The 13,113-nt window shown below is 37.7% G+C and overlaps 1 protein-coding gene across 5 annotated transcripts in view; it reads right to left on the reverse strand.

Moving 5' to 3' along the window:
* SMCHD1 (structural maintenance of chromosomes flexible hinge domain containing 1) overlaps positions 1-13,113 on the reverse strand; it is a 159,365-nt gene that overhangs the window by 141,545 nt on the left and 4,707 nt on the right. For all 5 annotated transcript variants that reach the window (XR_013525776.1, XR_013525775.1, XR_008476015.2 and 2 more), the window contains exons 2-4: positions 7,019-7,094; positions 6,235-6,396; positions 386-468 (exon numbers count right to left, since the gene is read on the reverse strand). Coding sequence is in view for 2 of the 5 variants with exons in the window: in XM_035270680.3 (XP_035126571.2) it covers positions 386-468; positions 6,235-6,396; positions 7,019-7,094 (321 nt within the window). In the remaining 3 variants the exon portion in view is untranslated. The remainder of the gene's footprint in view (positions 1-385; positions 469-6,234; positions 6,397-7,018; positions 7,095-13,113) is intronic.

Below are 13,113 nucleotides of genomic sequence, written 5' to 3' on the forward strand. Positions count from 1 at the left end.
TTCATCATTCCAGCATTCCTTCCAGTGGCAAAAATACAGAAAAAAATCTAAATATTTGACAACAGACACAAACTACCCAATTTATATTACAGTCAATAAGCCACTGCAACAATGGAATATTACATTGCAGAACATTCATGATATGGCATATGTTAACAATGTACTGTTAAGGGAAAGTAGAAGATTACAAAAAACCAAATGTAGACATACATGTACACATATATGCATAGAAAAAAAACCATAAAAAATTATAACAATGGATGAAGAGCCATCTGATAATTATTTCTACTTTTAGTTTTATCTTTATTGCCTCATTTTCTCTAATAAACTTTTACTATTCGTACAAAAGGAAAAGTTAAATTGCTTTACAGTATTACTTCCTTACCAATTTGATCTGTATTCTTCTAACACCAGTGTTACGAGAAGTAGCAGACAATGAATTGTCAATTAATTCCGCAAGAGCAAATGCTGCAAGAGATTAAGAAAACATTGCTTAACTTTTCCCTCCCACATACTTTATATAAAAGTTCAAAGAAGAAGAAACTCTCAAGTACCTTAAAGCCAAAGAGCTAGAATTAAGTATTATCCTGATCCTAATGATATAACACATAATAAAGGCATCATCACCAATCACCACCAGCATCAAAAAAGCAGTCATCAATCAGTACTTGTTTGGCACTATACAGCATGAGTCAGCCAGTCATGATTCCTGGCTTCAAGGAGTTTATAATCTAAAGACAGACACACAGACGTTAAAAGACAAACAGAAGACCATAACCATAAAATCAAATAGTCTGTGGTATGTAATTACATCATGCACAAGTCCAAGTAAGCACATTTAGAAATATGAGGGCAAATATAAACAATAAGTATCTCTTTCTTTTTGTTTAATTTCCTATACTGCTCATCTGCAAGATAAGTATCTCCTGAAAGTTAATTTGGATATAGAATTCTTATGACTAACAAATTTTTCAAGTGAGAGAATATATATATCTGCTCAACTGACACAGAACTGCTATTGATTCACTACCACACCACCAACTTGACATTCGATCTATCACTGGCTCGACATTAACTAAATATTCTCGTTTCTTCAAGATCACTATTCACACTATTTCCTATTTTTATTCCTTTAGTTAAAAAGAAAGGGAACATATCAAATTTACATATCTTAACTCTGCAGAAGCTTAACCCAATGAAAGCTTTAATTAATCCAAAGTAGCACTCCAGGCCTGTAATCCCAATACTTTGGGAGGCCAAGGAGGGCTGATCACCCGAGGTCAGAAGTTTCAGACCAGCCTCACCAACATGGCAAAACCCCATCTCTACCAAAAATACAAAACGTAGCTGGGTGAGGTGGCAAGTGCCTATAATCCCAGCTACTAGGAAGACTGAGGCAGGAGAATCGCTTGAACCTGGAAGGTGGAGGTTGCAGTGAACCAAAATCACGCCACTACACTCCAGCATGGGCGACAGAATGAGACGTCATCTCAAAAAATAAAACAAACAAACAAACAAACAAAAAAGTAGCCCTCCAGCAAGCACTTCTACTCATCCTAAATACTCCAAGGATAGCTATGTTATAAACAAATTGCAAAGAAGTTACCACAAATCAGATTATGTACAAGGGTCTGGCTAAAGATGATAACTCCAGAAGATGAAGAAGATGGAGGAAATGGTAGGAAAAGAAACTTAAAGAGAAATTTGGAAGAAAGAAATGAGTAGAATTTAGAACCTGATTAGACGAAAAAGAAGAGAGGAAAAAGAAATTCAAGATGCATTTGGGTTTCTGCCTCTAGAAGACTGAATAAATAGTAATATTTCCCATAAAGAGAAAATTTAGAAGGGAGGAAAGAAAAATTTGGTTTAGCACTGATGCCATACCACCACATTAAGTTCAATGAGCAGAGGTGTTCCAAAGAAAGCTGAAGCAGATACTGTGCTTAATTGAGACGAAAGACATTAGAGATAAAGACTTTTGCTTCATTAGATAGGTACAATAGATAAGGCTTGAATCAGTTTACAAAAGTATATAAAGATCAATACGACCTGAAGAAATGTCCACCAAAGTCAAAAAGAACCAGAAGTAGGGAAACAGATGTAGGGAAAGACCCAGGAATGTACTGTAAAGTCACAGAAACCAAACCAAGAATGTGAACACCTAGGTTCTCTGCTTATCCATAGAATGATGGTATGAATGAAAACTGATCACTCTGAAATAAACTACATTAAAAGGCTTTAAAATGAATACTTCTGTTGACTCTACAATTACACATTTACCAATTTATCCTCAGGAAAAAAATTAAAGATTCACTTAATTTTTTTTTTTTTTTTTTTTGAGATGCAGTCTTGTTCTGTCACCCAGGCTGGAGTGGCAGTGGCATGATCTTGGCTCACTGCAACCTCCACCTCCCAGGTTCAAGCAATTCTGCCTCAGCCTCCTGAGTAGCTGGGATTACAGGCACCCGCCTCCACGCCCGGCCAATTTTGTACTTTTAGTAGAGACAGTGTTTCACCATGTTGGCCAGGATGGTCTCGAACTTCTCACCGCAAGTGATCTGCCTGCCTTGGCCTTCCAAAGTGCTGGAATTACAGGCATCAGCCTCTGCGACCAGCCAGATTCACTCAATTTTAAAATATTTAAGCACCTACTATATGCCAAGCATCGTTCTAGGAACGGAACAAAGCAGATGAAGGTTCTGTTCTTATGGATTTAACATTCTAATGGAGGAATGTGGGAAAGAAAATATAATCATCATAAATAAATTCTACAGCATGTTAGAAGATGGTATGTACAATGGAGAAAAAAGAGAAATGAAATAAACTGACAGTAAAAACACAGAGGGAATACAGTTGCAATTAAGTAGAGTAAGATTTGTTGAGAAGACAACAGATAACCAAGACTTGGATGAATTGAGGGGGTTAAGTCCAGGGCGAAGTGGAGGAACAGCACTCCAAGCAGAGGGCCCTAAACTGAGAATATGGATGGCACTGGAGGGGAGTGAAAAAGCCAGAGAGGTAGTAGAAACAAAGTCAGAGAGATGCAAAGCAGAGCTACTAAGGCCCTGCAAGTAACTGTAAGGACTTTGGCTTTTACTCTTAGTAAAATGGGGAGCCATGAGTGCCTTCAGCAAAAGAGTGACACAATGTGACTTCTCAAACCTTTTATGGGCAGGGATGAAAAGACAGATACCAGTTAACCACCAGTTAGTGTAATCCAGGTGATATGATGGTACCTCAGACTAGGTGGTAGCGATAGCAGGGGTGAGAAATGGTCATTTTAAGGTAAACATTAAGAATAGGACCCAAAGGATTTCTGTTGGATTAAATACGAGGTATGAAACACATAGGTATCAATTTGATTTTTGGCCTGTGCAGCTGGAAGGACACAGTGATAATCAATTCAGATGGGGAAAACTCTGTGTGGTATAAAATTCAGTGAGCAGATGATGGTTCCCATTTTAGATATCGTGGAGGAGATACCACATAGGAAGCTGTTTGGATAAAACTGGAATTCAAGAGATACACCTGGCACCATTTTCAATATTTAACTAAAAACCATTTCCTACCTCCTCCTTGTGAGAGTCACTTCCATAATGATGTTATTTAGAATCATGAGATAGGACCTGATGATCACCAAGTGAGAAAGTAAGATACAAGATAAAGGGCAAGGACTAAGCCCTGAGGCACTTCAACATTAAGAAGTTGGGGAGAGAAGAAACGGCAGGCAGTGAGGTAAATAGAAAGTCAAAGAGTTTATAATCCTGGAGATTTGGGAGGCCAAGGCGGAGGATAATTTGAGAACAGCCTGGGCAACATAGCGAGATTCCATCTCTACAAAGAAAATTTTATTTTAATTTTAATTTTTTTAATTGTATTTTAGGTTTTGGGGTACATGTGAAGAATATGTAAGACTGTTGCATAGGTACACACATGTATTTTTAATTTTTAGAAAGAGTCTCACTCTGTTACCCAGGCTGAAGTTCAGTGGCACAGTCACAGCTCACTGTAGCCTCGAATTCCTGGGCTCAAGCAATCCCCTACCTCTGCCTCCCAAGTAGCTAAGCAAGGAAGGCATCACAACATCCAAATAATTTGCGTATTTTTTTTGTAAAGATGAGGTCTCATTTTATCACCTAGGCTGGTCCTGAAGTCCTGGTCTCAAGTGATCTTCCAACCTCAGCCTCTCAAAGTGCTGGGATTACAGGCATTTGGCACTGCATTCAGCTACAGATTTTTTTTTAATTAGCTGGGCATGTTGGTATGCACCTGTAGTCCTAGTCATTTAGGAGACTGAGGCAGGAGGATTGCTTAAGCTCATGAGTTTGAAGCTACAGTGTGCTGTGGTCGCACCACTGCCAAAAGGAAGAAAATCAAGAATATGGACTCTCAAAAAGGAAGAAGTGACAAAACAATCTCAAATATCACTTCAAGAAAAATGAGAACTGAAATTGAAAACTGATCAGTGGATTTGGTTGTTGGTGACCATAAAAGAGTGGGTACAGCAGAGTGGTAGGTGAAAATGCCTGGTCAAAGTGAGTAGGAAAGAATGGGAGGAAAAGAAGTACTGCTGACAGTGAATGCAGTTAACTCTTTGGAGGAGTTTTGCTATAAACAGGAGCAAAAAATTAGGCAGTAGCTAGTGAAGGAAGGAAGACTGTAGTGTTTTTAAGACTGGAGACCTTTTCTGTACAAAAAGAACAATGTAAGAGGTAATAAATGTACTAGTTATACATTCAAGCTCTGAAGTCACTCTGCTAAAGTTTAAATGCTGGCTCAACTATTCACTAGTAGGGTGGCCTTGGACAAGTTACCTAAAATCTCTTAGCCCCAGTTAATTCTGCAAAACAGGATCTTTACCTACCACACCGGATTAAGAAGTAAATGAGACAATGCTCATAAATACTTGGCACAATGCCTGGCACCCTAGCCAACAGTAATAACAGTAGTGGAAGTGTTATGTTAAGAAAGCACACAAAGATCTAGTCATAAGAACATTCAGGGTCATTTGTAACCGTAACAAAATTAAAACAACCTAAATGTCTAATGGAAGAACACTGTTCAGGCCAGGCACAGTGGTTTGTGCCTGTAATCCCAGTACTTTGGGAGGCAAGGCAGGCAGATCGCTTGAGTTCAGGGGTTTGCGACGAGCATGGTCAACATGGTTTTTAGTAGAACCCCTATCTCTCCTAAAAATACAAAAATCAGCCAGGCGTGGTGGTGCATGCCTGTAATCCCAGCTACTTGGGAGGCTGAAGCAGGAGAATCGCTGGAACTTGGGAGGCAGAGGTTGCAGTGAGCCAAGATCGCACCATTGCACTCCAGCCTGAGCAAAAGAGAGAGACTGTCTCAAACAAACAAACAAACAAAAAGAATACTGTTGAAATAAATTGTTACCTAAATATTATCAAAATATATACAGCAAGACATATATATTAAAAGATGCTCACTTTATTTTTCAACAAAATGTAGGTTAAAGAAATATGCAGCATATAAAACCATTAAAAACAAATAATATGAAACAGTCTGAAATGATAAACACCAAAGTGTTAGTGGTGGTAATATCTGGGTAGTAGAGATATTCTTTATGTTCTTTTTGCTTATCTATGTTTTCTAATTTCCTGAAAACAAGAATACACACATGAGAAAAAAATAATTTTAATACAAAAGTTTCCAACGAACATGTAAGTAGTATTAGACACCTTGGCAGGTCCAGAAAGAGAGGATTCAGTAAACCGATCTATTTGTAAAGATCAGTAGCAAACAGTCCAGAGACAGGACAGAAACTAGCAAGTAGCAAAGGTAGAAGGAAATGATAAAGACATGGAAATAAGAACACAAACTATTTACCTATGCAATCTAGCTCTATGTATTTGCATAGTAAAAAAAGTATTTTCTTAATTGGGAAAGGTCTATAGGAGACCAGGAAGAATCAATCAGGAGAAGAGAGTATAAAGGAGATGGAAAGCTGTAATAGGTACAAGACCCCTTATGAGTTGAAAAGGAATGAGTTCTACTAGCAGGTTAGCTTTAAAAGAGTTTCTTTTCACTGAAGATGACACAGGTAGAAGAAGACATAATAATACTGTGATAAATTTGGGTAAGAAAGAAAACGAGTGGCCAGTCTTCTAATAAAGTATAAGATGATTTATAAAAAGTGAAGGAATGGGACACGTGATCAGGGGATAAAGGCAGGTAATAGTTTTTCAAAATTAGTATGAATGAGATACTTACGCAAAGGATTCTGCCCTTCACTTGCATAATATTCATACATGCCACTTTTAACCAGTGTGTCATAGTGAGGTAAGAAGTCAATTCGTTCTTTTGTAGCTGTCAGTAGTAACTGATTGACTGACTGCAGCAGGTATAAGGTGACTCCATCTTTAACAGTTTCATCTGTAATCAAGAGCGAAAATCCTAAGTGCTAGGTCAGATCAGAAACTCAATGAACTTATAATTGTTAATATACAAATTCTATCTATGAAATTATCTTTAACGATGATAAGAAAAACCCCCAATCATCTGCCTGTAAATTAAGTCATGTTAAGGATATTAATGAAACAAGTACAAATACTTCCATTCATTTCAAACATTCAATTTCTTAATAAGTTAAACTATCACAGGAAATCAGACAGGGATCTAAAATAGAGTGGTGTCAACATGAATGGAGAATGGCTAAATTCAAATGGAATCAGGCATGAAAAACCAGCTGGTATTGGAAACAAATTAGGTTAAAAAAAAGATAATGGAATAATCCAAGCTGTTTAGGAATATTACCTTCAGACGATTTGTGCTAGGCAGAATCATCTTCTGTAGCCATAACTGATATCAACTATCTTTCTATAATCAAGCTTGAAAAATATAACCTCTGTGCAAACAGCCAGTTTCCTTCCCCATCCCAACAAGTTAGCAAAAATCATCAACAGATTAGATGCATATGTAATAAAAGTTATTGCTATATCATGTACCAGATTTTATTAAACATTCAAGCATGAACTTAGTAATACTGTTTACCTACCAAAATTATCACAGGTAATTTCTTTCCTACTTGTTGTTGTAATAACAAATTTTTCTTCAGGTGAAATGCCAAGTGTCTATCCAAAATAAGAAATAAAATCACTTATTACACAAAGGAAATAAATGTATTATTCAAATATATAAAAATATGAAAATATTGATAGTACATTATAATTCTGTAACAACTACTACACTTATCTAGGAATATAAAACTCAGTATATTTAAATTTTGCCTTTGCATAATACAGCATAAATCTATATAAATTATTTATGTAACAAGGTCGTTTTTTTTCTGCTACTATAAGCCATGGGAACACCAGTGATTAGAGGAAACATTTTGAAAGTGTTTTAACATCAGCAGAACCCACCCAGACAAAAGACATAGTATTTCATACCAATGTACAAGTTATCAACTTATTTAGAACAAAGCTTTAACATAACACTTATGTTCGTATAGACTAGATATTTAAGTATGCAAAAACAAAATAGAAAAACAGAAGTTAGCATTCTATAGCACGAAGGGAAGAATAGACATGCTATACACGACACACAGGTCCATTCAAAACAATAACTTTAAAAATTAAAGCAAATTATAAATTAGAAGGAAATTGGCTGGGTGCAGTGGCACACTCCTGTATTCCCAGCACTTTGGGAGGCTGAGGAGGGGGAATCAGGAGGTCAGGAGTTTAAGACCAGCCTAACCAGCATGATGAAACCGCATCTCTACTAGAAATACGAAAATAAGCATGATGGCGCGCACCTGCAATCCCAGCTACTCAGGTGGCTGAGACAGAAGAATCGCTTGAACCTAGGAGGTGGAGGTTGCAGTGAGCCAAGATCGCGCCACTGCACTCCAGCCTGGGCAACAGAAGGAGACTCTGTCTCAGAATTAAAAAAAAATTGAGGACAATTGCAACAAGAAACAAAAGGTTGGCATACTTAGTAGACAAAAAGCCTTCATTAATCAAGACAAGGATCAACAAAGAGAAAAAGTAAAAACACAAAAAAATGAAAAGGAGAAAATATAAATGACCAATGAACACATGAATTGTAAAATATCATTAATCAAGAAATGAGAATTAGGAAAGTGGTTAACATTTTCATTTACATTAAAATTAAAAGATACATGCTCTGTCTAAAAAGAAACAATACAGCAATGTACAAACAGAGAAAAGGCTACTGTTTCAGGTAGTAATGGACTAGTCCAGATTAACATTCTTACTGAAAACAACTAAAAAATCTAGACTAGTCATACTTAAATCTTCAATAATGATATTAATAAAAACCCTTATTGCTCACCACTGGAATGAGCTAGGGAACAAACTTCTCACTCTGAACCCTGACAAATTAAAGGGAAAGAACAAATTATTTACACTGTTTTTCTTGTAACAATGGTATTTCAGGGTAACCAAACAGCTCTAGCTGATGAGGCAAAGTTGTTCTTTAAAGAATTCCAGCTAATAAATACAGGAGAAATGGCAAATCAGATCAAAACTTTCTTGTGAAGGGATCCTGCTGAAATCAGGTGAATCCTAAGATTTCGATGTTAGCATTGCTATGAGTGGGTGAAACACTCACACCTCATGTGCCTCCCAATATAAAGTAACGCCACATTAAGTACCAGTACTACCTACAGAGTATTCTTTCCCTCCTGACCCCAAAGAAGTTGAACCTAAATCAAATCAAGCCTTTAAAGCTAGCTTCTAGTTTATAGAATATATATGGAGATAAATTAATACCATAAAAGAGCACAAACAAATCCAGAATGTGGAATATTAAAAACCTAGTTGAGCTGGGCACGGTGGCTCACGCCTGTAATCCCAGCACTTTGGGAGGCCGAGACGGGTGGATCACGAGGTCAGGTGTTCAAGATCAGCCTGGACAAGATGGTGAAACCCCGTCTCTACTAAAAACACAAAAATTAGCCGGGCATGGTGGCACGAGCCTGTAATCCTAGCTACCTGGGAGGCTGAGGCAGAGAACTGCTTAAAACCGAGAGGGTGGAGGTTGCAGTGAGCCGAGATCATGCCACTGCACTCCAGCCTGGGCGACAGAGCAAGGCTCCATCTCAAAAAAAAAACACATAACAAAAAACAAAAAAAAAACATGGTTGATTTATTCAAGAGGTCAACTGCAAGAAAACTAAAGAGACTGGGGAAGGAGGAATTTGCTCAAATGCTTTAAACTGAAAAGAATTAGGAAACATAAAAAACAAGTTTAACGTGAGGACTATGTCAGCTCCTGATTTAAACCAACCAACTATAAAAAAATATTTTTAAACATTCAGAGAACTCAATATGAACAGGGACATAAGATAATATTAAAAATGCAAAAAAAAATGAAAAATGCTTAATTTTAATGGTTTGATAATACATATTCATGCTGACGTACATAGAGTGAAATAACCTAAGACCTAGAATATGCTTTAAATATATTACAAAAGACAAAAATGATGCTAGTGTGGTAAATTCCTGGTAACTTGAATCTGGATGAGTACACTGGGATTCAATACATGACTCTCTCTTTGTATATGTCTGAAGCTGTTCATCAGAAAATTTCTACTTTAAAATATCCTTGAATAGACCAGTGGAAGAGAACAGAGGGCCCTAAGACAGGTCTGCATATACACGCATGGAGAGCTAGTAAACGGAAGAGGTGACGTTACAAATTGGTGGGGAAAGAATAAACTATCCAACGAATGATATTAAGACAACTAGTTGTCTCAACATGAAAACAGATCAAATCCGCACCTTAATTCACACAAAAATAAATTCCAGGAGGATTAAAGCAGCTGTACATTAGCCCAAAATTGTAAAAGAAAACATAGCGAAATAATTTTGAGTCAGCATAATGGGATTTCTGAAAAGATACAATAGTGGGCCAGGCACGGTGGTTCACAGCTGTAATCTGAAGCACTTTAGGAGGTCAAGGTGGGTGGACTGCCTGAGCTCAGGAATTGGAGACCAGCCTGGACAACATGGTAAAACCCCATCTCTACAAAAAAATTGGAAAAAAAAAATAGCTGGGTGTGGTGATGCACACATGTAGTCACAGCCACTCAAAAGGCTGAGGTGGGAGGATCCCCTGAGCCTGGGAGGCCAAGGCTGCAGTGAGCCATGATCACACACTACTGCACTCCAGCTTGTGTAACTGAGTGAGACCCTGTCTCAAAAGATGCAAATAGCACAAGTCATAAAGAAAAAGACCACACAACATAAAAAGATCAACATCAACAGTTATCAGAAAAATTAATATAACTTATCATTCTCATCAGGTAAGCAAAAATGTTAAATTCTGAACCCATCAAGTATAGGCCTCTATAGAGGGAAATAGGTACCTTATACACTGCTGGTATGACTGAAAAAAAGTACAAACATAAAGTAATTAATCTGGCATACTTGAGTAAACTTAAAAGCTACTCGTGGCCAGGCACAGTGACTCATGCCTGTAATCCCGGCACTTTGGGAGGCTAAGGCAGGTAGATCAAGTTCAGGAGATCAAGACCATCCTGGCTGACACGGTAAAAAGCTGTCTCTATTAAAAATACAAAAAATTAGCTGGCTTGGTGACATGCGCCTGTAATCCCAGCTACTCGGGAGGCTGAGGCAGGAGAATCACTTTAATCTGGGAGATGGAGGTTGCAGCGAGCTGAGATTGCACCACTGTACTCCAGCCTTGCGACAGAACAAAACTCAGTCTCAAAAAAAAAAAAAAAATTGCATATTCCATGCAGTTCCACCCTAGAGAAATAAAGGCATGAACATAAACTACCTGGGAAGCTTCTATCTGTTTAACAGAGACAAAATTTGACCTGACAGATTTTTTATTCGGTTTTATATAATCATGACAGTCATGTATTTTTAAATTCATTACTACTTTTTTATTTCTACGATGTCCCAATTTTTTTTCATTTTTTACATGGAGTCTCACTCTGTTGCCCATGCTGGAATGCAGTGGCTCACTGTAACCTCCACCTCTCGGGTTGAAGCAATTCTGCTGCCTCAGCCTCCCAGGTAGTAGCTGGGACTACAGGTGTGTGCCACCACACCCAGCTAATTTTTGTATTTTTAGTAGAGACCGGGTTTAACCATGTTGGTTAGGCTGGTCTCGAACTCCTGACCTCACATGATCTGACCACCTCTGCTTCCCAAAGTGTTGGGATTAGAGGCATGAGCCACCAGCCTCAACCAGTGTCCCAATTGTTAAATCATGTAATTATGCATCCTGTAGAACAAAATGTGCTTTTACAGTTACTGAAAAACTATGTACAAATGATTTTTCTAAGATCTATGTTCAACTAAAAAGTATTTATATCTAACTATTCCATATAATCTCCACATAAGTCTATTATTTTTTCTTCATTTTTTCAACTTTTGAGTACTTTTCTAGGATAATTGCATAGAATAGCTTTTTAGCCTTCACCAACCACACAGAAGACTCCTGCTATCCCCAGTTGTCAAATTACCTATGGATAGGTATGCTAGCACCTTATTCTCTTCTTCAAACACTGGCAACTGTGTTATCATTCCTGACTAATTGTATCTAGTTTTGCCTATATTTTCCTCCACTGGAACAAATAGTTCATTTTCTTTTGATTTTTAATCTATATTAAAAACCCATAGATTTTTCATTTTATTTTATAATTTTATTTTTCTTTTTATAGAGATGGGGTTTCACCATGTTGGCCAGGCTGGTCTTGAACTCCTGACCTCAGGTGATCTGCCTGCCTCGGCCTTCCAAAGTGCTAGGATTACAAGCATGAGCCACCACACTCGACCTAAACCCATAGATTTTTAATCCATATTAAAAGCCCATAGATTTTTAATCTATAAATCTATTATTATTCAAGTAAGACACACAAACTGTCTTTTTTTAAAGTTTCTGGATACATGTGCAGAATATGCAGGTTACAAAGGTATACATGTGCCATGGTGGTCTGCTACACCTATCAATCCATCACCTAGGTTTTAAGCCCCACATGTATTAGGTATTTGTCCTAATACTCTCCCTCCCCTTGCCTCCTATCTCCCAACAGGTCCCAGCGTGTGATGTTTCCCTCCCAGTGTCCATGTGTTCTCATTGTTCAACTCCCACTTATGAGTGAGAACATGCGGTGTTTAGTTTTCTGTTCCTGTGTTAGTTTGCTGAGAATGATGGCTTCCAGTGTCATCCATGTCCCTGCAAAAGACATGATCTCATTTTTCTTTATGGCTGCATAGTATTTCATGGCATATATGTGCCACATTATCTTTATCCAATCTATCATCAATAGGCATTTGGATTGGTTCCAAGTCTTTACTATTGTATATAGTGTTGCAATAAACTTTCCTTAAAATTAATCCATATTTAAAAATCCATGGTTTTTTAATCCACATTAAAAATTCATAATTTTTTAAGCGATATTAAAAATTCATATTAAATATCCATGGATTTTTCACCAGGCACAGTGTCTCATACCTGTAATCCCAGCACTTTGGGAGGCTGAGGGGGGGCAGATCACCCAAAGTCAGGAGTTTGAGACCAGCATGGCCAAGATGGTGAAACGTCATCTCTACTAAAAATAAAAAAATTAGCTGGGTCTGATGGCTGCCGCCTGCCACTGAGGAGGCTGAGGCAGGAGAATCACTTGAACCCAGGCAGCTGAGGTGATTCGAGATCACACCTTTGCACTCCAGCCTGGGCAACAAGAGCAAAAAAAAAAAAAAAAAAAAAAAAAATCCATGGATTTTTAATCTATAAATCTATTATTATTCAAGTAAGACACAAACTATCTAGCTGGGAGTGGTGGCTCGCACCTGTAATCCCAGCTACACAAGAGGCTAAGGCAGGAGGATTGCTTGCACCCAGGAGGTGAAGGTTGCAATGAGCTGAAATCATGCCACTGCACTCCAGCCTGTGCAATAAAGGGAGACTCTGTCGCAAAAAAAAAAAAAGACACAAACTATCTTTTGTTTTCCCTGCTTCATCTATAAAAATTATTTCTTGAATTCAAATTTTTCTAGTATTTTATTATTGTTTACTTGTTTTTTGTGACAGAGTCTGGCTCTATCACAGGCTAGAGTAAAGTGGTGCGTTCTCAGCTCACTGCCGACCCCT

The sequence above is a fragment of the Callithrix jacchus genome, chromosome 13, assembly GCF_049354715.1.
Source record: "Callithrix jacchus isolate 240 chromosome 13, calJac240_pri, whole genome shotgun sequence".
Lineage (NCBI taxonomy): Eukaryota > Metazoa > Chordata > Mammalia > Primates > Cebidae > Callithrix > Callithrix jacchus.